Source organism: Ambystoma mexicanum, chromosome 7q (assembly GCF_040938575.1).
Source record: "Ambystoma mexicanum isolate Mex_15411 chromosome 7q, UKY_AmexF1_1, whole genome shotgun sequence".
NCBI classification, from domain to species: Eukaryota; Metazoa; Chordata; class Amphibia; order Caudata; family Ambystomatidae; genus Ambystoma; species Ambystoma mexicanum.
Window position 1 is genome coordinate 567801984 of NC_090941.1, and position 26091 is coordinate 567828074.

The 26091-nt window shown below is 48.9% G+C and overlaps 1 protein-coding gene across 3 annotated transcripts in view; it reads right to left on the reverse strand.

Annotated features, from left to right (window-relative positions):
- Window positions 1-26091, reverse strand: part of NEK5 (NIMA related kinase 5) — a 1893692-nt gene that overhangs the window by 1653879 nt on the left and 213722 nt on the right. For all 3 annotated transcript variants that reach the window (XM_069639859.1, XM_069639857.1, XM_069639858.1), the window contains one exon: window positions 18965-19105. In XM_069639859.1, the coding sequence (XP_069495960.1) occupies window positions 18965-19081 (117 nt within the window). In that variant the 5' untranslated portion in view covers window positions 19082-19105. The remainder of the gene's footprint in view (window positions 1-18964; window positions 19106-26091) is intronic.

Consider the following 26091-nt stretch of genomic DNA (forward strand, 5'->3'; position numbering starts at 1 on the left):
CACATACAGTTCATTTAAAGTGTTTATCAACACATACTTTTGTGTCTTCTCTCTTTGATAACAATGTTCTTTTGTGACTTCTCTCTTTGATAACAATGTTCTGTTCCTATCTTGTTCTTTTCTTTAACTATTTTACTTATATTTGTTCTTCTCACTGCTCAAGGTATAGCTATCCAATCCTTAGAACTCTCCCCTCTATTGTACAGTTCACAGTCTTTGGTTTCCCTCTGAAATGTAGGTTTACATTTATTCTCTCTTCCATCCTTATCTTTAGGCTTTTCTTTTCTGTTATGTCTCGCCTCTTTAATTAGACTTCCTTTATCTTGTCAGATACCAGTATGAGCAGTCGAGCCTTGATTCTCATTCACTCTTCTATATTGCAGTCTGCTAATTTCTTCTCCGTGGCTGGGGTGAACATGAGCACTTCAATAATGAAGCTCATTCCGGGGGGCGTGGCTTGGACGGCCATGTAAAGGCACGTGCTCTCGTGGAGCTCCGCTGATCCTTCAATGATCCTGGAGGAGAAGTGCGTGCACGGGAACCGGACGGCACTGGAAAATAATGCCCATGCGGGCGAAGATGATGGCTACACTCGCTGTAACTTTGATGCGAGTGGAGGGTGAGGACACTGAGTTATACTCGTCTGCGTGCCGCGGGCCCCGGATCGGCGAGTGGAGCAAGATGGCGGCAGAGACAAAGAGGACAACAGGGGTCACGAGATGTAGGTCCTGTAAAGCCCCTGCATCGAACTCCAAGACCAGCGATTAGAAGCAGACCGCGGCACTGGACCAGAAAGCGCTGTTGCTTCACTGAGGCGGCGCACATCTGTGGGCACACGTACCCGGAGCTGGTGCAACCTATGGACTGGGCATTGCCGAGACTCATCGAGCACATTGGTAACCGACGCTGGGCCCGCAGCGTAATCGGATCGAATGCCGGCGGAACCCAGGAGGACTCATTGTGGCAGCGCACCGGTTGGGTGGCCGCGGATCCTGGGGCCGACGCGAACGAGCGGGCGGTGGTGGCTGCAGTTTTCCACAGCGAAACATCGGCGCAGGCCAGGTGATTGAGGCCGACGCAAGACAATTGCTGATCCCCTGCACTTAAAGCGGCCCTTCTGGGCCTGGGCATTGTGGGCCGGATAGCCTTGGGATCGCGGAAGAGGGGGAACAAAGGGAGTGCGGCGAATAGGTGACGCACTCGAGCACTGGCCACGGAAGGAACACGACAGAGACTGGGCCACGACACCAAGAGGGTACGAGCACATGGGAGGAGACGGCCCACTCTGGGCGCGAGAGAAGAGACAAGTACATACAAGTACATGCTTGGCCTGCTGAGAGTGGTCCGTGACCACGTGGACCTTTGTGCGGAGGGAGGCACGGCAGGCCCTCGCCCAGTTAACATAGCAGGATGTCCTCTAAAGTGGTTAGACCCAGGATCCGACAGTCTACGATGGAGACCTACGCCAGGTCTCCCCCAGAAGCAGAGGGGGGCAAGAGCAAGGAGACCCCCACGGCAACGGTGGAAACACCGGGCACGATCCAGGAGGTGCTGGCAGCGATCGTAGACTTAAAGGTGGCCTGGGAGACTAAGTTGGGCCAGGCAATGAAAGAGCTGCATGAGGGCCTGGACCTCAAGATCGGAGCGGTCCAGGAGGAGGTGAACCTGCTGAGGCAGGACGTGCGAACGATTGCGGAGCGCACTGGGGCCTTGGAGAAGGAGATGGCCCCAAACACGGAGGCGTGTGCCGCACATGGAAAGGAGCTCCATGCCCTCGTGCTACGGGTGGGCAATCTGGAGGACAGAGCTGAGCAAGCAGAAGGGCGCGCCAGACGTAATAACATCCGTATAGTGGGCCTGCCGGAAGGTATGGAAGGGTCAAACCTCACAGAATACGTGGAATCCATGATTTTACAGGAGATAACAGGTGGGGTGCTGACCCAGGGGTTCGCGGTTGAAAGTGCGCACAGGGCGTTGACAAGGAGACCGCCCCCTGGAGCCCCCCCCCGCGGCCGCTGATCGCAAAGATCCTGAACTATCGGGATCGGGAGAAGATCCTCAAATTTTTCCAGAGGGGAGGAACGATCGAAAAGGGTTCCGCAAAAATCACGGCCTACCCCGACTATACACTGCTTGTACAGCGTAGTTGTCATGCTTGCGCCATGGGCGCATCCATTTACGCTCAATATGGACTATTTGCTTATCATTTATTTACAACAGACTCCAACAAACTACGTATACCACAATGCACCTGGCTACAAACATCGATTCCTGGCTGTTCCTATTTGTCATCAAAGGAACTACACCCCCCAGAAGCCCTAGGGACTTGCCCTGCTTCCACCAGCCTAGGAACAGAAAGGGAGGTGGCGGATTGCCTGCAGGTGTGCTTAGCCAGGTGCAACCAATTAGCCTGCCTCTGTGCTGGGCTAGGCAGTATAAAAGGCTGCTGCCTGCAGTGGCTCGGCCTCTTGCATTGAGAGTCCTTCCTCCACCTTTCGCGTCTGTCTTGGGATCCTTGTATGCTGTTTACCATCACTCCTGCTTGGACCCTGCCTTGCAGCTTGCTACACCCTGCTGCCTACATCCCTAGCCTTTTGGGCTCCCTGCCTCAGTCCAGCTCCTCTGGGCTCCCTGCCTTGTTGCTTGCTCCACCCTGCTGCCTCCAGCCATAGCCTTCCAGGCTCCCTTCCTCACAGCCCTGCTCCTCCGGGCTCTCCACATTGCAGCCGATCACGCTCTGCTGCCTTTCAGCCTCCGCCCTCGCCCTGCGGGGCTCTCCACATTGCAGCCGATCACGCTCTGCTGCCTTCCAGCCTCCGCCCTTGCATTGCCGGGCTCTCCACATTGCAGCTGATCACGCTCTGCTGCCTTCCAGTCTCCGCCCTTGCCCTGCGGGCTCTCTACATTGCCGCTGATCACGCTCTGCTGCTTCCCAGCCTCAGCCCTTGTCCTCTGGGCTCCCTGCTCTGCAGCCTGCCTCACTCCGGCTGCCTTAGCCCTTGTCCTCTGGGCTCCCTGCTCTACAGCCTGCCTCACTCCGGCTGCCTTAGCCCTTGTCCTCTGGGCTCCCTGCTCTACAGCCTGCCTCACTCCGGCTGCCTAACCCCTTGTCCTTTGGGCTCCCTGCTCTACAGCCTGCCTCACTCCGGCTGCCTTAGCCCTTGTACTCTGGGCTCCCTGCTCTGCAGCCTACCTCACTCCGGCTGCCTTAGCCCTTGTCCTCTGGGCCTTCCTACTTTGCAGCTTATCACGCTCCGCTGCCTACTACCTACCTTTTCCGCTGGGTTCTCGGCCTAGTAGCCCTCTACAGTCCTCTGCTACCTTCTTCGTTCAGCGACCCTGCCCCTCAGGGTTCACTCCTTACTGCCGGCCCTTCTGGGATCCTTGCCGTGCAGTCTGCTTTACTCTGCTGCCCTAAGCCCTTTTCCTCTGGGCTTTCTACCTTACAGTCCTACTCCTGTGGGCTTACTCACTGCTTTCCTGCTCCTCTGAGCTCTCTACCTTGTACCTTACTGTCCTTTGCTATCCTATCCTGTTACTCGACTTTCCCTTCATATCCTTCTGCTAGTTTGCTATCACCTCCTTTCCTGGATTTGTCTGTAGTATCTTCTCTTGTACTGTTTGTAGACCCTTTTGTACAGAGCTGGTCTGTTGGTTCCCATCAGTCAACCTCTGCCCCTTCCCTTGTCTCGTTTCTACATTACAGACACCCATAGCTGCTGTTCCAAGTCATGAGCAAATAGCGTGGGCCTCTGTTATAGCAAACTGTGCAGAAGGCTAGAGTATTTCCAAGGTTCGTGGAATACTCTTTTCCTATATCTGCATACACCCCAAGAGGGTATTCATTCTGTATCTTTTCTCTTGCCTACTCTTCGTTCTCTTTCCTTTCCGCTCTGTGTGTTCTTATCTGTCCACTTTATTTGGCACAACCACCCAAACCCTTTCTGGGTGTCCTGTGCCACTCTTAATAGAGTGCCATCCTTGACAGTAGTAGGATGAACTTTGGATCGGTGAAAAGGAGGCTGAAGGAAGCAGGCCATCGCTACATGTTGCTCTACCCAGCCAAGTTGAAAGTGTTTTATAAGAACAGATCCCTTTTTTTCGAGACGCCGACCGAGGCAATGGACATGCAGGGCCGACCCCAGGAACCGGATGTCCAGATGGGGGCTGCAGGAGATAAGTGGCAGACGGCTGTGGCACCTAGGGTGACATGGCCAAGACATTGGGACTTGATTATAGAGTTGTATTAAGCTTGTGGGGAGTGTGTTGTAGTATCAACGGGCTGGACCCGCTGGACGCACCAATCCTAAAATAGACGACTGGGAGCTCCTGGGAGGCATCCCTTGTTCCCAATAGTAATATACTTAGTTAGGTCACTGTTAGATCAGTGACGCCCCGCGGGGTCCTAGTCCTCGGCGACGGGACAGGACCAGACGCGGGTGGGCCTGAGATCCAGGGATGGAGCTGGGCATTTGTTGGGGTAGGGTAGGGTGGGGGGAGGGGCTGGGTTGTGTGCAGTGGATGGGAGTTGGGGAACAGGGAGGGGGGAAACTGTTGAGAGGGGAGGGGAGAGAGCCGGAAAACAAACCATCAAGGGAAGCATTGAAGGGAGAGGTGGGATGGGAACAAACCGAGTAGATGGCATCGGGTAACCTCAGAATTGTGACCTGGAATGTACGGGGCCTTAACAGCTATCTGAAACGTAACAAAGTGATGCTGTATCTAAAAAGGATGCACATTGATGTGGCTCTGTTGCAGGAGACTCATCTCACAAGGGAGAAGTTGGAGGTTGTCAGGCGAAAATGGAGGGGACATGTTGTGGGAGCTACGTATTCTGCGTACGCTAGAGGGGGTTATCACTTGGGTGGCGCCGCACGTGCCGCTCCAGGCGCTTAGATCAACGGTAGACCCAGAGGGCAGAATGGTGGCGGTGACAGGACTCCTGGAGAAAAGGGAAGTGCATATCATAAATCTGTACGCCCCCAATCATGATACAGCGGCTTATTTTAGGTCCCTTTACAGCAAAATTAGCCCCCTGGTTGGGGGTGCGGTGGTGTGGGGAGGGGACTTTAATTGCACCCTGAATCCCAAAATGGATAGGTCAGCCGACAAAGCGGGGAAGCTGGCGCCGGCGGCCAAAGCACTGGGGACATTGTTAAAAGATCTAGGCCTAGAAGACGTGTGGAGAAGGTTGCATCCAATAGATAGGCAATACTCCCACTATGCAGCACCACATGACCTGCACACGAGGCTAGATTATGTGTTCGTAGCGGCTGAGATAGCGGGAGAAATGGTGGGAGCAGAATACAAGGCCCGGGTACTATCTGATGACTCGCCTTTGGTGGTAGAGTGGTGACACCAACCCCCCAGAGCGCGGATCCCGACATGGAGACTTAGGACTGAGGCATTACAAGATGAGGGGTTCCGGGAGGACTTGAGGGAGGCCATCGAGGAATATTTTCATATAAACATGGGCAGTGTGCGCTTGGTTGGAACAGTATGGGAGGCGTTCAAGGTGGTGGTGCGTGGAGTAGCCATTTCGAAATCTAAAGGGCTCCAGGGGGGCATTGAAAGGGAACTTCAGGAAACAGAAAGGGAGTTGGAGGGCCTCACGCGACATGAGGCTACCGCCCGGAAGAATAGCGATAAGATAAAAGACCTACAGTTAAGCTGCAGTGGACTCTGGGATAGGCTATGTAGACTAAATTACAAGAACTATGCGGCGAGGCTACACGCAGGGGGGCGATAAGCCGGGTAGATTGCTGGCCTGGCTGTATAAGAGTGAAACCCCCCCGCACAGTGATCAGTGAGATAAGGGATGAGGAAGGTCACATCTGTAATACTCAGGAGGGGGTGAACGAGGAGTTCCTCAAGTTTTACAGACACTTATATGAGGATGCAGGGGAGGATAGGAGCAAAGACATACTGGGCACGTTAGAGGACATAGAGCTGCCCACCCCGGACGACCTAGAACGCGTGGAACTGGACGCCCCTATCACCTCGGAAGAGCTGGAGGTGGTGATCCAACATTTGCCCACGTGTAAGGCACCCGGAACGGACGGGTTGCCGAGCGAGTTTTACAAGACATACAAACAGGAGCTACTTCAGCCACTGCTTGCTATGTTCAAGGAGGCCTATGAGCAGGGGGAACTGCCATTGTCCCTTCGCGAGGCGATGGTCATCCCACTCCTAAATCCAGGCAAGCCGGCCGCGGAGTGTGGGTCTTACAGACCCTTGTCCATGCTGAATCAGGACAGCAAAATACTTACGGCAGTGCTGGCCAATAGGCTGAAGAGGGTGATCGGTAAGCTGATACACCCAGACCAGACGGGATATGTCCCCGGCAGGAACATCACAGATAACCATAGGAGGCTACACCACATCATTGACCACACTGAGGAAGATACGGGTGAGCTGGCCATTGTGTCGCTAGACGCGGTCAAAGCCTTTGACTCTGTGCGATGGCCTTGGTTGAAAGCAGCCCTGAGGGGATACGAAATGGGACCGGGGTATATCAGGAGGGTCCAGTTGTTATACACACCCCCGTGGCGAGAGTTAAAACAGGATCCATAATCTCAGATACCTGGCAACTCAGCAGGGGTACCAGACGGGGATGCCCCTGGTCGCCTATGCTATACTGGATGAGTTTGAAGAGGTATTGTTGGAATGTTCTGTAGGGAGTTCCTCACAGGAACGTGAGTCCTTGTCCCCAAAGGGGTAGTATCTCCCAGTGAGGTTGCACTTGCTCGACCCCTAAGAAGGTTGTTGGGGAGCGGGCTCACCTCCCGAGCCTCATAGGTGGGTGCTCCCCCTTTGGGAGAATGGACAAATTCCCACGATTCATCACAGATCACAAAATATTAAGTCAGCTTTGAGTTTTGTGAACACAATAAAAGTTACAGTTTTGGGAGCACTTACCTCTTACATATTCAGACACCCCTTCAATAAACTCAAAACTCCTTAACGCTATGCGAAACACCAACATTTGCTTGTGATGTATTGCTGATGATGTATGTATTTGTTTGCACTGAAATTATAGAAGTGCCCATAACAACATATTTAGAGGCCGATTCATGGAATTAATGTGCGCTGAAATTTTCGGCGCAAGCGTGCGAATCGCAGTGCAGGTGCGAAAATCGCAGCAAAACCCACACACAGCGATTCATGGAAGTCCGTGCGCGTGTAAATCCATGGATGTGCACTAAAATTCTGCGTGGCGCACGCTGGCGCACATGTCTCCAAACAGCGTGCGCTCAGCACACATAGCGCAGCGAACACAACAAAAGTAGGCGGAACAGGGGGCGTAACACACGGAATGGGGAACAACGCGTGAAAATGTGGGCGTCATGGGGGAAGTACAGGAGGCAAATGCGCGGAACGCCCACACGCGCGTCGACAACACGTATTCATGGAATCGAACGGGGATAATGCGTGCGCCAAAAAAGACGCGCTAATCCGGAAACACGTACGCCAGCAGGAAGCAGGCGTACGTGGACCCATGCAGCATAAAAGTACGCGCAAACAACAAACAAGCTCAGACGCCAAGATGAATATACCGTTCCTAGCAGCAGTGGTCGTGGGATACCGCAGGAGGAGGAGGAGGAGGATAGTCAGGCCCAGAATCTTTACACCCAGAACCAGCCTTTTTGGGATGCCTGATGACCAGGTGTATGGGAGGTACAGGTTTCCACCTCACATAATACTCGACCTGGTGAGTGAGTGGGAGGATGACCACACATCACCCACCCTGTGCTCCCAAGCATTCAGCCCCCTGGAGAAGGTCCTCAATGTACTGCACTTCTTGGCCACTGGATCATTCCAGCGGACAAGTGCTATAGTGGGGGGGGTGTCACAGGCCACACAGTCACGCTGCCTACACCAGGTGTTGGCCATCATGACTGCACGCCCATCAGTCCGCAGACACATATACCTGCCCAGAACACCTGAAGAAAGGCAGGCTGCTGTCCAGGATTTCTATGGGGTGGCACAATTCCCCAAAGTGCAAGGTGCCATTGATTGCACCCATGTGGCTCTACGTCCCCCCAGGGCATCTGAGCACATCTATAGAAACCGCAAGCACTGGCATTCCATCAACGTGCAGATAGTATGTGATGCCAAGGGAATCATCACCTCAGTATATGCCAAATATCCAGGGTCCACCCACGACACTTTCATTTACAGAATGTCAATCCTAAACCGGGACCTAGAAGCTGAGCGGCATTGCGATACATGGCCGCTTGGTGAGTATAAATGCCACTGCACATGCATGCATGTCAGATACTGAATAATGTCACAACCGCACTAATGATACCCATCACCACCTCCCCAGGGGACAGTGCCTACCCTCTGAGCACCCACGTGATTGACGCCAATTCGGAACCCCCACCACGCCACCCGAGGTAACATACAACACAGCCCATATTGCAACCCGGGGCATAGTGGAGCGCACATTCGGAGTGCTCAAGTCACGCTTTCGCTCCCTTGACCGCTCTGGTGGGCAGCTGTTATACGCTCCCCCAGTAGTGTGCAGGATCATAGTGGCAGCATGTGCCCTGCACAACGTTGCAACACGCCGGGGCCTGCCGGTGGACATGGTGGTGCCCCCACATCCCCAACCACATGCACGCCCGCTGCGCATAGGAGGGGAAAGGGCACGTGGTGAGGCAGCCCGTACGCAGCTGGTGGCTAATTACTTCACATAAAATCACACCCCTGTGGAGTGCACACAGCCCTGGCACATACCAGCTGACAATCAATGTTGATGACATAAGGGACAGTCAACTGTCACAACCATACCATCCTGAGATTGGTCACCTGGAAGTGTTACATTGTGTGTATCCCTACCTACCCAAACACCACCAATGCTGTGTCATTAAAAGACATACATCTATGCTGCTAAATTCATTACCAACTTGCTAAATACAACATGAGAACAGCGCCATGTCACCCAACCCCTCCCCAGCTCCACCACCAAACACACCATGGCATGTCATGCAATGTGAAAGCAAAAAAAGCAATGCACAAGACCTGACACAAGTGTCACAAAGTACACTGTCCCTAATGGAAACTGCCCACACACAATATGCTCCCAGTAATGTATAACTAACAGCACGCATTACCAAATACTTACCACCAACACAATGCTGCAACACACCATGGAAAAATGCAAAAACATGACAGTACTAAGTTCAAGTAGTGGTAGTCTTACAACCTGAATACGCCAGCACATCGACCCATTACAACTGTAGAGTGTTGTTGCCACGCAAATGTCTCAGTGTACTGCATACAACATGAACTGCATCTGCAAAGTAGACGGCCTTGTGAAGACATGAGGAAGAAACCTGCAGATTAGGAGGAAGACATGGATGCACAAGCACATATCAATACACCATGCAGTGTAAAATACAACAACAATATCCACTAGGGATGTATACACAGTATTGACTACGGACTGCCCACACAGCTCATGGGAGCCCAACGTCACTGTGTAATTCACTGTCACTTGGTCACACCCTTTGCAAGCCCATGGAAACGGGAAGCAGGAGGGGTGTGTGTCTCACGAACCCAAGCATCTAACCCAAACTCAGGACAAGCCTGCATGTGCCCAGCCGGAATACAGTGGACGCCCACGGGAGCCACACAAGGCAAAAAAAAATAATCAAAAATCAAAAATGGCCATGTGGGGGCCAGGGGGGTGGGGAGGCCACCCAGGAGGTTCGAGGACAGGGTGCACACCAACACCCACCTGCGTGGATGTTGCAAGAAAAAAAAATACCTCCTTGGGATCATGGCATGCACGGCTATGCCATTGTGGGAGAACTGCTGTCGCTCTGCTCATCCTCTGCTGCTGCATCAGGAGGCGGTGGCACTATGGGAGGCAGCCCACGCAAAGCCCTGGTATGGTCCTCCATGGCAGCAAGCATGCGGGTCTGGAAGGTCTGATTCTGGAGGATTAAAGTGCGGAGATCCCCATGCAGCACATCACGGGTTGCCTGCATTTCTGCACGCATGGCCTCGCGTGATGCCCGGATCTCCTCACGTGTTGCATGCAGCTCAGCTGAGAGCGAACGTGTGAGCTGCTTCAGCTGCTGTTCTGCCCTTAAATTACTGGAAGCCTCAAGTGCAACCAGAGTCTGCCTGAGGTTATGTAATTCTACCCTCAGGGCTTCCCTGTGGCCCTGGGACTCTATTGATATGGATTTGCGCAGAGTCTCCAGTGCCGCCCGTCTGTCCCTGTTGGACGCCAACATGTCATCCCTGTGTGATTGGCAAATGGAGTCTGTTGCCTGCTGTTGTTGCTCCATCTGCCTTTCAGGGGGGATAATGGAAGTGGCCACCCTCTCCATTGCCTGAGCCATCATTTCTACTGATGCTGCATGTTGGGTTGCCATACCGTACATGGAGTTTTCCCATACAGTATTGCCTGGTGGCGCATGGCCACCGCGTCGACGGGCACCACACCTGTTTGGGGCAAGGGGAGCTGCACCTTGCTGTGCTGGCACTGCCTGAGGCTGCAGGACTGCATTCCCCCTCTGATCTGCTGGCCCAGGAACAGGATCAGATGCTGTGGAGTGTGACCCTGCATCCGTAACCACCAAAGGCGGACCTACCAACATGGACATCCCCATAGAGGGTTCTACCCCTGGTGCAGGTGAGTTGGACAGAACAGAATCCCTGCCAGAAACACTTACCTGCAACTGCACATAAGTCTCATCATCCGATTCAGCACCTGAATAGAGGTCTGGGGAGGTGCACCCAGAGACACCCCGGACAGTATGGTCTGCAGTAACATTAGGTTTTCACCCAGCACCACACCACGTCCCCCACTGGTGCCCGGTCGTACCTGAGATTCCTCCTGGGTCTGCACCATCTCATCAACCTCAACAGCACCAATTGCGTCATCACCTGCAAAAACATGAAAGACAACAAATGGAAACAGGCATGCGCACCATAGCACACACATAGGCCGTGACAAGCCAGAGATCCAGTACATGATTTACACATGTCCCACATGACTATAACCCTGCCATGCATGCACTGTCAAAGAGTTGGAAGTGGAGTCAAAAAGGCAGACACTGGGGAGAGCAAGATGAAAATGCAACACATTTGCAGCATGTTGGGTAGCACTGTCATCACACATCAGGCTGTGAGTGGCATGTCCAATATACATACATGACACATGCAACCACAGAGATATCATGTAGCATAGCCACAGTAAATTACCAAAATACAGCAATATGTCAGTGAATGAGTACTGTCACACATCCATGTCACATCGACATGATGCGAAGATTGATGCTGAATAGTGTTGGAAAATATGCATGTGCCACACACTGAAACACATCCAGTGTCCAATATCACAGTCATTGTGGGCTGATCAATGGTTGGTCACTTTAACATTACAGGAAACATCCTTCATCTTCCACATGCAAACAGGCCCTGATAAAAAATATCTGCAGCCCAATACTCCATCGACCTGAATGGTGTAATCATTAACATAACCAGGTAAAAATAGTGGCCCAGTGTGGGCTGTAAACAATGACCGAAGCATATCACATATGTTGCAATAGGGCAGAATAATGCGTAGCAAAAATGGGAGAGTGGAAACAATCAGCCTGAATGAACACTTACAAAATCTGAACAATGTAGTTGCAAGATGACAGTTCAAGGTAAAGTGCACTAATGTGGGCCTAATTGGCAACTGTGGGCAGAAGGGATACAGTCATACCCAAATCCAAGGCATGTGAATGTATGGGAGGAAGCAAATGGGTGACCCATAACACTCAGGAGTACATACCCTCACCTGGCACTCAATCAGAACCCGTCACCCAAACAACATACACATGGATTACACACACACAAATGGGCACTCACCGGACAATGCGTCGTAATCAGGTAGTTCTCCCACACCTTGGATCTGTTCCTCTGTGACGAAGGTCCCAGCAACAGACTCATGTTCAGTGAGTTTGTTGTCCTGCTTTGTGTGAAACTTCCCGCGCACCCCAGGAATACACGTACCCCACTCGCACAGGGCCCATCGCGTGTGAAACTTCCCACGCACCCCCGAAATACATGTTCCCCTCTCCAATCGCGTGTGAAACTTCCCACGCACCCCAGGAATACACGTACCCCACTCGCACAGGACCTATCGCGTGTGAAACTTCCCGCGCACCCCCGAAATACACGTACCCCGCTCCACTCGCGTGTGAAACTTCCCACGCACCCCAGGAATACACGTACCCCACTCGCACAGGGCATTTCGCGTGTGAAACTTCCCGCGCACCCCCGAAATACACGTTCCCCTCTCCAAACGCGTGTGAAACTTCCTGCGCACCCCAGGAATACACGTACCCCACTCGCACAGGGCCTATCGCATGTGAAACTTTACGTGCACCCCAGGAATACACTTACCCCACTCGCACAGGGCCTATCGCGTGTGAAACTTCCCGTGCACCCCAGGAATACACGTACCCCACTCGCACAGGGCCTATCGCGTGTGAAACTTCCCGCACACCCCAGGAATACACGTACCCCACTCACACAGGGCATTTCGTGTGTGATACTTCCCGCGCACCCCAGAAATACACGTACCCCACTCGCACAGGGCCTATCACGTGTGAAACTTCCAGTGCACCCCCGAAATACACGTTCCCCTCTCCAATCGCGTGTGAAACTTCCCGTGCACCCGAGGAATACACGTACCCCACTCGCACAGGGCCTATCGCATGTGAAACTTTCCGCGCACCCCAGGAATACACGTACCCCACTCGCACAGGGCCTATCGCAGGAGCCCCCACCTCTACTCCCTCGGAGCGGGCAGGAGCCCCCACCTCTACTCCCTCGGAGCAGGTAGGAGTTCATACCCCTCCTGGGTCCTTCCTGCCACCATTGCAGGGCCCCATTTTGCAGGCCCACCACCTTCTTTGTCTCACAACCCGCTCGCGCCGACATTACGAAGAACAAAATGTCGGGCGCGATGCGGGATGAAAGCGAGGCTCGGCCTCGTCCTCGTTGCTAGGCAACGCGTCCCTGCTCCACAGTACCAGGAACTTCCGCCGGCAGGCGGAATAGCCGGCGGCCACCCCAAGGCCACTATAAGGCCAAGCTGCCCTGTTAGCCCCTGTTCGCCACTGGCAGGCGCAAGGCGCTCGCCCCTACCGAACCCTGCCACTGAACTTGCTTCCATCATAGACATCCAACTGCTGCACCTGTTGCCACCCTTCTCCACAAAAGTACCATTGGTCCAGGTCTCATAAAGTGCTGAGTGCCAGGTCCCATGCTCCTCCTGAAACCTACCTCCTGAAACCTACCTACAACATCCTGATTATGCCGGCACCTATTCAGGGTAAGAAGCTCACTACCAGCATACATCCCCAACCATCATTGCAACCGTGTTGCACTATTAGTGTATGGCTGTGTGGCCTGAGTATACTCGCCATTTCTAAACTGTGTTGTGCCTTATGGTCGCGTTCTGACCACTCTTAAATTGTGCCTTATGGTCGCTTTCAGACCACTTTTAAATTGTGTTGTGCCCTATGGTCGCTTTCAGACCACTTTTAAATTGTGTTGTTCCCTATGGTCGCTTTCAGATCACTCTTAAATTGTGCCTTCTGGTCGCTTTCAGACCACTTTTAAATTGTGTTGTGCCCTATGGTCGCTTTCAGACCACTCTTAAACTGTGTTGTGCCCTATGGTCGCTTTCAGATCACTCTTAAATTGTGCCTTATGGTCGCTTTCAGACCACTTTTAAATTGTGTTGTGCCCTATGGTCGCTTTCAGACCACCCTTAAATTGTGCTGTGTCACATGGTCAATTTTAGCCCACTTTAAACTGTGTTGTGCCTCATGCCTTTGTCAATTTCTAAGTGCCATGCCCCACTATACTGGCATTACTAGCCACGATTAGGACTTCCCAAGCCTGAACCCTTGCTGTAGCATATCCGCCTTACAGATACTAACAGGATCTTCCAACCTAGACTGATAGTACATTTGCACCCCTATCCCCTCCGAACTCACCAAATACAAGCATTATCTTGTCGCTCTCACAATATGTACACTACTACCTGCCTCTCACACTCACGTGGGACCATAGCCTGGACTCTCCTAACCATCACCATCATAATGGCCCTTACCAACTCTACACCTTGCAACTTGCAAGAGAGAAACCTGCGACTTAGAGCTAGGCTCCCACGACTTTATGACATCAAAAATAAGAGAACCAACCCACCAGTACCCACGCGCACCTCCACCACCATCAATCTTAACCTCCTAGACCCTGCGACGATAAATCGTCCTCAACCACTTGATTACCCATACTACAAACAGAGGAGACCCAACCACCCCAATCCCAGAACTACCAAAGATAACAAGATAAATCCAACACTATCAGGAGCCCTCATCAATGCTAGGTCCATTATAGCACACAACACCGAAATAGCAGATATACTGTCTTCAGACAATTTAGATATCCTTGCTGTCACTGAAACCTGGCTCCATGATGCAGCTGGCCCTGCCCTCTCGACGGCCATACCAGATAACTTCAATATCCTTAGAGTCGACCGACCCAACACTAGAGGAGGTGGCCTAGCCATCATAACCAAAACACATCTAGCTGCCAGACTCACCTCACACCCAGCTCTCACATCGTGCAAACTTCTCTCAGCCAAAATACCTATCTCAAACAACAGCACACTAACAATACTTCTTGTGTACAGACCACCAGGCCCACTAGGCAATTTTGAGGAAGACCTATCTAGCCTCCTCATTGACAGCATTAAAGACTCCACTCAGCTCCTTCTACTAGGCGACTTTAACCTAGGCTTTAATGATGCTGAAGACAAACAAGCACAAGCAATCCAATCTATTCTAGCCAATCACGACATTACCCAAAATGTCCTAGCTCCTACACATACAAAAGGCCGCACGCTAGACTGGATAGCCAACCACAACTGCAACATCACCATCTCCAGTATCCTACCTCAAATATGGACTGACCATCATCTTATATACTTCACAGCCAACATCGAACCTCCCAAACCCAATAAGAATAAAATAGCACCCCCCCATGCCATCAAGAAGTAAAAAAGAAATCACAGCTGAAAAACTACTCCCACTTCTCCTACCAACTCTCATAGCTAGTCCTAACGATTCCAACCCTAGTGAATTAGTTGAATCCTTTAACAATGCCATGACCAAAGCGTTAGACTTGATTGCCCCTACCAAACTTCACAAAAGTAAACGTGAAACTCACCTTAACTCTTGGTTCACCCCCCATCTCAAAGAAATGCGTATCCAAAAACGTAAACTCCAAGCTATTTGGAGGCATACTCCCTCTGCCGACAATAAAACCACACTTGCTAACTTTGCCAAAAAATACAAAAAGGAAATTATTCAAACAAAAAAGACTCATTCAATCATAGAATTAGTAAAGCCAATTCTAATTCCAAAGAGCTCTTCACTATTCTTCGTGAATTGGAAAACCCTATTGCCCCCACAGACAATGTCCCTAAGGACAAATTCTGGTGCACTAGCATCCAAAATGCTCTTGCAAATAAAATCACAACCCTTCAATCTAAAATTGCTGAAAAAAAAGCCTCCTTGCATCCTCACGGTGCTCACACCACCCCATTGAAGGAGTTACCCAGCACACCCCCACAAAACAACGATAAACCCTTCAGGTTCACCAATATCTCTATATTGGAAACTGAAAAGGTCATTCTGTCCCTTAAACCATCAAACTGCCAAGGCGACAGTTGCCCTGCGCAAATCATCAAGGATGCAGCCAGAGATCTAGCACCTTTCATCTCGAAACTTATCAATGCCTCCTTTAACACGAGCACTGTACCTACCAACCTTAAAGGATGCTGGGTTCTCCCCCTTCTCAAAAAACAGACACTTGACCCAGCTATCCCCACTAACTACAGGCCTATTACTACGGTCCCATTCCTCCTTAAAATCATTGATAGAGTAGCCTACCTCCAAATCCAAAACCATTTGGAGACGCACCAACTGTTAGGTACACGGCAATCTGGCTTCAGACCACTGCACGGTACCGAAACAGCCCTCATTGACCTCAAGACACAAATTGACGAGCTGAAGGACAAAGGTAATACAGCTATGCTCCTCCTCCTTGACCTGTCAGCGGCCTTTGACCTTGTGGATCATGCAGTATTATGCAACCATCTAGCGTCTGCCGCTCACTTCTCAAGTGAAGCTATAGCATGGGTACAATCCTTCCTAGCCAACCGTTCGATGAGAGTGTTCTCCCCTGTAGCAGCAGCGGACCCAATCCAGATCACTTGTGGTGTCCCACAAGGCTCATGTGTCTCCCCGACTATGTACAATATCTTTACTAAGCCTCTCTTCGACAAACTTGACAAATTAGGGGTAACCTACACGAATTATGCGGACGATACGCAGATTCTCATACCTCTATCAGGCAACTTTGTCGAAGATACAGCTCTAGTAAACAGAATCTACCTCCTCATTCAGGCATGGATGGCCTCCCACGGCCTCTGCCTAAATGACGACAAAACTGAGATACTAATACTGGGTTCCGACTCCAACCTAAAAAAACTGAGCCCCAACTATCGTAATTTTAACATAGATGGCAACACAATCAAGGTAGCTACCGAAGTAAAAACCCTGGGCTTTTACCTCGATTCCACTCTATCCCTCAAAAAACAAGTCAACACCCTGGCATCCTCTACAGCGTACACCTGCAAACTAATCATGACCTGTAGACCTTACCTCTCTAAAACCAACTGCATCATGCTTGCCAATGCGTTAGTCATGTCCAAACTGGACTATTGCAATGCCCTCTATGCAGGTGCCAGCAAATCCATCATAAATAAAATGCAAATCCTTCAAAACAACGCTCTTAGAGCAGCCCTTGACATACCCCGCAAAGCACATATCTCAAACGTTAGGAAAGACCACCACTGGCTCAAAATCAGCGACAGAGTCCTGCTCAAGACACTATCGCTTACCCATAAAGGGCTCAACAACACTGCTCCCCCCTACATCTCAGCCAGACTGACTAGAAAATCATCCAGGCGCCATACCAGGGCTACTAACCACTACCTGCTCGAAACCCCTAGATTCAGACGCTCCAAAGCGGGCGGAGCAAGCTTCCCTGTCAAAGCTGCCCAGGCCTGGAACGCACTGCCCACTGCACTAAGAGCCAACTTACCCTACTCCAATTTTAGATGCAAGGTAAAAAACTGGCTCTGGACAAACGACAACTAACTCTTGAGGCAGCCAATGACCATGATACCGTGGTCCAAAATGATTCTGTTCTCATACCTATACCTGTACACTCCCTCAAATCTACAATATGCTAGTTTTTTTTCTTCCACACGGCGTGTATTGATATGTCTTACTGTACTGTTATGTTGTTTCTCGCCTATACTCTGTATGTAACCCAAGCTTAAGTAACCTTGTACCTGCTGCGCCCGGCTACCCCTGGGTTTTGTGCGCATTATCAAATAAAACAATACAATACAATACAGGATTTGTGCGCTGTGCATGGCACACGGGGAGGGGTTGGGGGCGTAACTGGCGCTGCTGCAGGGCCGCTGCGCCACTCTGCCACGGCTGGGTTTGGAAACTAAAATCCATGAATACGCTGTGCGCGGAAATGGATTTTAGCGCACGCGGCTGGCGCAGAAATTTGCACGCGCACACTGTGCGCCAGCCGTGTGTGCCACTTGTGCGCTGAATTCTATGAATTACCCTCTTAGTTGTACCCAGTCCCGGTTTGCAGAGAAGGGACATGTATACATAGGACCAATCTTTTAGGTCTAGAGAGGTAATCCGTATTAAAGGATCTCCCTAGTTCTGCTCTCCAACGCTTTGTTTTGCACTCGATCAATGCACTGAATTGTTTTTTATTGCTTTGTAAAAGTTTGTTTTGTATAGGTAGGGTGACTTTTAGTCTTGTATGTTTTACACCAGGGCTTTTAGTGGTTTTAGCACTTAAGAGACATGCCAAATTGTGTTTTTTATAGGATATGTTTTAGAATATTACTGTTTACACATAGTTTTTAAATTGTGCTGATTTAATCTGCTTTTTCTTAATACATTTGGATGTTTGAATATGTTTTGTATTGTAACTTAGTACTTATTTGGTCCATGGACTGAGTTATTTAGAAGAAGGAAGGGAGTCAAGAGAGACACTTGAATTCTTTAGTCTTTGATTGTCCATTTCCATTAGGGGGGCTGAATCCCAGTGTCTATAAATTGTTTCCCCAGGTCTCTCCTTGTAGTATTGTGATGATGTATTATGCCATAGAAAAGTCAGAAATCCGTTTGCTAATCACTTGTAAATCCTACTATGAATTCATACTAATTTATTCATAAGTAAGTTATTACTTTTTCCATGAGTAAGTTCAACTTATTTTGGAAAACTTTGTGAAGTGCCCCTTACATGTAAGAAGAAAGTTGATTTCAGTCAAGAACATAATAAAACAAAATGCAAACAATAACATTCCAAAACAGGAAGGATTGCACAAATTATACCAGATAACCAGGGAAAAGACTGAGAAACCATTCAAACTGCAAAACAATGTTACCTCAAGCTGCCACTTTCCGCATAGGGAATCCAATCATATCTGAAATGTTTTGGAATGCAGTACACAACAATTCTACCTAGCGGTCAAGTGCGACAAAGAGATGTTCCATTTCACATTGATGTGTTCCACTAAATATGCCTTAACAGACAATGTGGTATGCCGCAGTTTCCCCCATTTATAATAGCGGTCGCTCAATCTTCTGGTTTGCTCATTGCATATGCATTCTTGTCTATTCCCGGCCTGCATCATCTGTTGTGATTAAATGAAGTATTAACCCTCTAGCCCAAATGAGTATTCTGCTTGGTTTTGGAACCTCAAATCCACCATAAATGTGTGCCAACCCCTTTCTCATATGACTTCTATCACGAAATAACATGCTTCTATTGCATTTACCTTTGCTAAATTGATTTCTTTTACAACACATTGGTTGCCATCTGCTTTTCCTTTAGCTAGGTAGGCTTTTCCGAAGGCCCCTTCACCAATCATCTTAATTATTTCATATGTATCCATGGTTTATTAGTTGTTCAGCAGCTTCTAAATTAAATAGGGAAACAAAATAATTGTTATACAAAAGATAGAGAATTTCCAAAATGTTTTGAGATATTTTCATGCAAATATTCATCAATTCACAAACGAGAAGCAATATTATCTTATTCCTTCCCTTCCCATATCCCCCTCAATGGCCCTCACATTCTACTGATCCTCCCCTTCTCAGACTAACCCAAAGCAGAGCTGTTGGCCTGGACAGGAGGTCCAGTGATGCCACCAGTCCTTGTGAGTTTGGTTCAACTTGCTGCAACCGCTGAGGACAGTAAAAGAATCCCGTCTATTTCCTATGATTTTACACCCCGTTTGTTTCATTTCACAAGCATCATTAGTTTCTGTACTCTCTTATGGTCAAGACGCTTTACTCTAGAACATGTGTGTGTAAAGGTTAATAAAAAAGAAAATTTAAAAAAAGTTATTTTCATTTTATTGAATTTATATAGCGCTTTCGCCAAAGCACTGCACAATACAACGGTACAATAAGAGGCAAGGATGAATTTACAATGTCAATTAAGATGATGCCAAAAGATGTGCTTTAATAGCAGAGAACGGAAAGAGTGCAAAGAGGAAGACGAGCAGATAGAGAGAGGTAAATAGTTCCAGTTTTTGGGGGCGAATAGAGAAAAAGAACGAAACTGGGAGGGAGCACAATGGAATTTAGGGACACCCAGAAGGAAGCGAGATGGAGAACAGAGAGAAAGGGCTGAAGAATAAAAAGAAACGAGGGAGGAAATATGTATTTATTTAACTTATTTCTAAAGTGCTGGGACGAAGCCCGTAGACATAGAAGCGCTAAAACAGAGATAAACAACAAAAAACAAACATGTCAAGCAGCTGAGATAGCAATCAACGTAGAGCCAGACCATAGACAAAGTGGAATAGGAGACAGGATTCAAAGGAAGGGCAGGCAATCGAGTTAAGAGCATTAAAAACAGAAGTACGAGGGGTAGACGCAAAAGAGTATGGATGGCAGAGTTCTGGACAGAGCGTAGAGGGGCAAGAAGAGCAGAACAGTGATCAATTTGAAAAAGAATGAAGAATGAGATAAGAATCTTAGCGTGGAAAGTCAGGCCAGAGCACATTTTTTGTATGTTGAATAGTTGAAAGCTACAGGATTGGGGAGTAGCTGAGATGTGAGAAGCAAAGAAAAGAATAGAGTCAAATATAACTCCCAAGTTACGGGCGGAGTCGGAAAGGGGGATACAAGAGGGGGCAGGGTGAATAGACAAAGGGGAGGGAGAAGAGGCGATTGAGGAAGATGGGAAGAAGAGAATTTCAGTTTTTGATGTATTAAGGTGAAGAAACTCAGAATGCATCCAGCTTTCAACAGTTTATAAACAGTCAAAGATGTTATTGTGGATAGAATTAGAAAAGTTAGAGAAAGAGAAAAATACGAGTGTCGTCTGCATACAAATTATAGGAAAGACTGAAAGGCTAAATGATGCGAGCAAGTGGTGCCGTGCAAAGAGAGAAAAGAAGCGGGATTAGGACTGAGCCTTGGCGAACAGTGATGAAGGGGAGAGGCAGAGGAGAGGTTACCGGCCAAGGAAACAGAGAAAGAACAACCAGAGAAATGTGAACAAAACCAATTGAGAGCAGAACCCAGGATACCAAGGGAGGAAAAAGAAGACAAGACAAGAGAAGAGAGTGATCCAGTGTCAAACCCTGCAGAAAGATCTAACAAAATGCGGCCCATGGGACTCCTCGAAACATCAGAGCTGCCATGTGGATCGCATTGATGGATTCAAAGGACATGCATATGTTGAATGGTAACATCAAGTAAGGTACACCGCCTTAGGTGACATGGGCCATTCTTTTTTTTTATTAACTTTATTTATTCACGAGCCAATAATACAAATATGCATGAAACAATATACATTCTTGCTTCTGTCATTTTTCATTTCGACTCCCATCTCGATTTTCTGTATGCTTTTGGTTTAACTTCTATAACTCCTCCCCTCTCCCCTGCCCCCGTTACTCCTTTTAACTTATCAATATTAGGTTGAGTAAATACATCTTCTTTTAGTATATTCAAGTGCATTTGCAGGCTCAGTCTGCACTCTCAGGTCTTAATTAGTCAAAGAATGGCGAATTTTCAAAATATATTTGGCTTAAAATACATTTGCTCTCTGTCTACCATAAATTCATGGAAGGGCATCCAAGTGGTCAGAAATTTTTGGTATGACTCATATGCCAGTGATGTCACCTTTTCCATTGCCATCCCTTTCCAGAGTCTCACCCACCACATTGCTACCACCAGCCCTTGCTTGTTTTTCCATGCCTGAGCTAGGTTGATTCTGGCCGCACTCAACATATGGGTAATAAGAGTGGCAGTAGATCCCGTAACAGCATAAATTCCCTCCATTGCTTCTCCCAACAGAACCCTCGCTGGGCCGAATGGTAGTTGCACCCCAGTCATATCTTTGATGTGTTTAAAAAAAAAGTCCAGTATGTCTCTGCTATCGGGCAAGCCCACCACATATGAATCAGATCCTCGGTCTGTCCACAGCCCCGCCAACACGTCGGGGGATAACTCGCAGTATTGGAACGCATGCGTTGTAGCGTCATGTACCATCTCAGGCATAATCTATATGCGGGTTCCTTGATAGGAACTAACTTTGAACTTTTCATAGGCCACCGCCATATTTGGCTCCATGTCTCCCCAGTTGTGGGTTTCCCCACGTCCTGCTCCCATTTTACCATGTATGGTAAGGCTTCTTCCGGGTCCGACCCATCAGCCGGTAAAGTCTCGACACCCCTTTCTCTGGTACCCCCTCCTTTACCGTAAGCTCCAGCCCTCTTGGGCTTCGCTGAGCCCCATTCTTTACTTTTGTATTTGTGATCCAATGCCTAATTTGGCTGTATTGGAAGCGCTCACTCTCGGGTATTTGAAACTTGTCTTTGCACCCCTCTAATGTCAAAGGTGTCCCCTCTGTGTAGCAGTCCCCTAGTACCAGGGACTGTCCCTCTCCCCAGTGTAGCCAGAAGATGGGTTGCGTTCCCGTTGTAAAATCAGGGTTGTGGACCATTGGTGCAAGTGGGCCTCCTTCTACTTTTATCTTCTTTCCCCGTAGTGCTTTATCCCATTACCATAGGGTGGCCTTTGTTGTGTCCAGTAGCGTGCCTCCTTTCCCCCTGTTCTTTGGGGCTAGGAATCCCAGACTCTCCAGGGGCATCTTGGTCACCTCCCTTTCCAAGGTTGCCCATCAGTTCTGGCTCTCCCGGGGAGCCCATTGCAGCATCCGGGCCACCTGTGCCGCCCATAAGTATCAACGGAAGTCTGGCACTCCCAGCCCCCTGAGTGCTTGCGGTTGAAACAGGACCTTTCTAGGGACCCTGGGCCTCCTCCCTTTCCAGACAAAGGTCATAACTTCCCTCTGCAGGTTTTTAATCACTGAGCCCGAGATCTGTATTGGGAGCACTCCCACCACGTACAGGAACCTAGGAAGATGGAACATCTTTACAGCCGCGATGATCCTCTATCAGTGTTTTCAGTAATCCTGGGATATTTGCCCCATAAAGCCTCCCATACATGGATGCCAGGTTTATCCCCAGATATGCCATGGACCTCTGTTCCCATTTTAATGAGTAGCGTCTTTCCCACTCCAGTACTCTTCTGTGACATTAAGTGCCTTGGACTTGGGATAATTGACATGAAACCCTGAGACTTACGCAAATCGATCCAATAGTTAATAGCCTTGGGGAACGACTGTGGTGTCTCTTTCAAAAACAGTAAGACATCATCTGCGTAAGGGCTATTTTCTGAGTGCCACTGGCCCCTGCAACCACCCCGTGAATCCCCTGTTCAGCCTGGACCGCCTGTGCCAGAGACTCCATGGCCATGGCAAAAATTAATGGGGACAATGGGCACCCTTGCCTCGTCCCTTTGCGTACCGGAATACTGTCTGTGAGCTGCCCATTAACCATCAATCTGCTAGTCGGGTTTCTGTAGTTAGCTAGGATCATGTGGGAAAATAATCGGCCCGTATCTAAACTTCCCCAGAGTCAGTTGCAAAAAGTTCCAGTCCAGGCTGTAAAAGGCCCTGGGAGCGTCCAACGCTAGCACCAACATGCTCTATACTGACTTCCTTCCCCGTTCAATAGTTTTTATGGCTCTACAGATGTTATCATATGTGTTGCGTCCCTTCACAAAACCTGCCTGGTCAGGGTGAATTATCAATGGGAGGACCATAGCCAACCTTTGTGCCAATATTGTTGAATAGAGTTTTGCGTCCCCATTCAACATTCAAAGATCTAACAAAATGCGGCCCCTGGGACTCCTCGAAACATCAGAGCTGCCATGTGGATCGCATTGATGGATTCAAAGGACATGCATATGTTGAATGGTAAAATCAAGGAAGATACACCGCCTCAGGTGACATGGGCCATTCTTTTTTTTAATAAACTTTATTTATTCACGAGCCAGTAATACAAATATGCATGAAACAATATACATTCTTGCTTCTGTCATTTTTCATTTCGACTCCCGTCTCGATTTTCTGAATGCTTTTGGTTTAACTTCTATAGCTCCTCCCCTCTCCCCTGCACCCGTTACTCCTTTTAACTTATCAATATTAGGTTGAGTAAATACATCTTCTTTTAGTATATTCAAGTGCATTTGCAGGCTGAGTCTGCGCTCTCAGGTCTTAATTAGACAAAGAATGGCGAATTAATTTTCGAAGTATATTTGGCTTAAAATACATTTGCCAATGCCAACAGTGAACCCAGTTTTAGCAGGAGTATTGTAGTAGCTGGGCCCATATCCCCAGAGATCCGCTCCATATCCCTTATGTGATTAAAGTGCTTCGTCAGGGGCCCTACCAGAATGGTCTTAAACATGTTGTAACATGCATTTCCAAATCCATCAGGGACAGGGAACTTAGGTGACCGGACATTTCATCGACAACAATTGGTCGACAGGACATTTGGTCGACGTAATTTCGTCGAAAACCAAATGGTCGATTTTTTTTTATTTATATATTTATTTTTAAGGTTGTAGTTTAGGGAAAAAAAGTGATTTTTAGAAAAAAAAGGGGTTTGGGGGGGGGACCCCCCCAAAAAAAAAAAGGGTAAAAAAAATAAAAATTCGACCATTTGGTTTTCGACAAAATTGGTTCGACCATTTGTCCAGTCGACCAATTTTTTTCGATGAAATGTCTGGTAACCGGGAACTTATTCCTCTTCAAATCGTTTATGGCACCTCCTACCTCTTCCTCTAAAAATCAGGGCTTCTAACATCTGCCTGTCCACCTCTGTGATCTGGGGTACCTCCACCTTCCTCAAGAATCCCTCCTGTATCTCCCTCTCTAATTTGTCACCCTCTAGGTTACGTGTGTAGTATAAATGCATGATTTCAGCTATTTAACCCCTCCCCCTCCTCAAATCCCCCTTAGGGTGTTTAAGTTGGTTAGTGTGGTTTTGGGATTTTTGCTTCCTTGGTTTGGCCACTAGGAATCGATTAGCTTTATCCCCCTTAATATAGTACGTCTGTCTAGTCTGGAGAAGGAGCTGCGCCAATTTGTCTGCGAGGTGTGCTTTCAGAGCAGCCCTTGCCCTCTTAAGTTCCCGCCAAGCCTTCTGTGACCCTCTGTCTTTATGTTGTGCTTTTGCGGCACCCACTTCTGCTTCTAGCTTCTGCCTCACTTTCTCTTTCCTTTTCAAAATGTTTGTGGTGTGTGTGATGAATTTGCCCCGTATCACTGCCTTGCTGGCATCCCAGATTGTTCCCCAGTCTACACCCAGTGTCGTGTTTTATTTGAAGTTGTTTCTCAGGGCCGATTCTATGTCCGACCTAAGGGTCTGGTCTTTTAGGTTTAATTCATTTTATCGCCATGGCTTGCGGACCCGTAAGAGCAGAAACACTGGGTACACCCTAAGGGAGACAGGTACATGATCTGATAGATATCTCATCCCTATTTCCAACCCTGTGATCTGTGAGACCAAGGTGTCCGAGATCAGGATCATATCGATCCGCGAAAAGCCCTTATGTGCTGCTGAGTAATAGGTGTAGGTTTTCTCTTGTGGGCGGAAAAACCGCCAGGTTTCTATTAAGTGTAATTCCCTGAGGAAGCAAACCAGAGCTTGTCTACATATGTTATCATTAGGAGTAGCTGGGAGAGTTTTGTCCATCAGGGTGTCCATTACGCAATTAAAATCATCCTATTAGGACTTGACCCACACACCATTCTGCAATTTTGGCCAGTAACCCCGATAAGAACCAGTCCTGTCTCTCGTTAGGAGCATAAACCACCACCAGAGTAACCTGCTGGCCCATCAGCATCTCCCCCAGCACCAGGTATCAGCCCTCTGGGTCCCTTTTTATAAATTGCTTCTTGAATTGTACCCCTCTAGCAAGCAGTATACCCACTCCCCTTTTCTTTGTTCCACTCGAGGCCAGGTATTGTGGGGGAAAGGCTCTGTGCTTTAACCTATGCTCATCCCTCGGGAGCAAGTGCGTCTCCTGCACCCACACCACTGCCCACATCACTGAGGATTGGAGCTCTGATAGTCTCCTCATGATTGACTTCCTCTTAATTGGGGAGTTTAGCCCTTGTACATTCAATGTCACAAATGTCATATCAGCCATGTCTTAAGTCCTGTAGCATGCCTTCCATCCAACCCCTAAGCTCATCCGGTTCCCTATGTGCATCGCCTGCCTTGCGCTCTTCCTCACACATATTGCAACTCTTCCCCATTCCCCCCCTTTATTCCCAACTTTCAACTTCCCCATTAACTCAACAATAACTTTCACTAGAGGTCCATCACAGTGAATCACCAGGTCTTGTACCATGCCCGGTAAATAAGGGTCTGAATCCTCATTTCCCCTCTTCCCTCATCCCCCTCCTACCCACCTCCTGTGGCTCACTTCATTCTCACCCCCCGTAATAGCCACTTCTTTTTTTTACTTAGGGGCTGAACCACTTCACAGCAAGGCACTCCTCTTTCAGCAATTCCCCCTCTTACTTCCAGGTCAA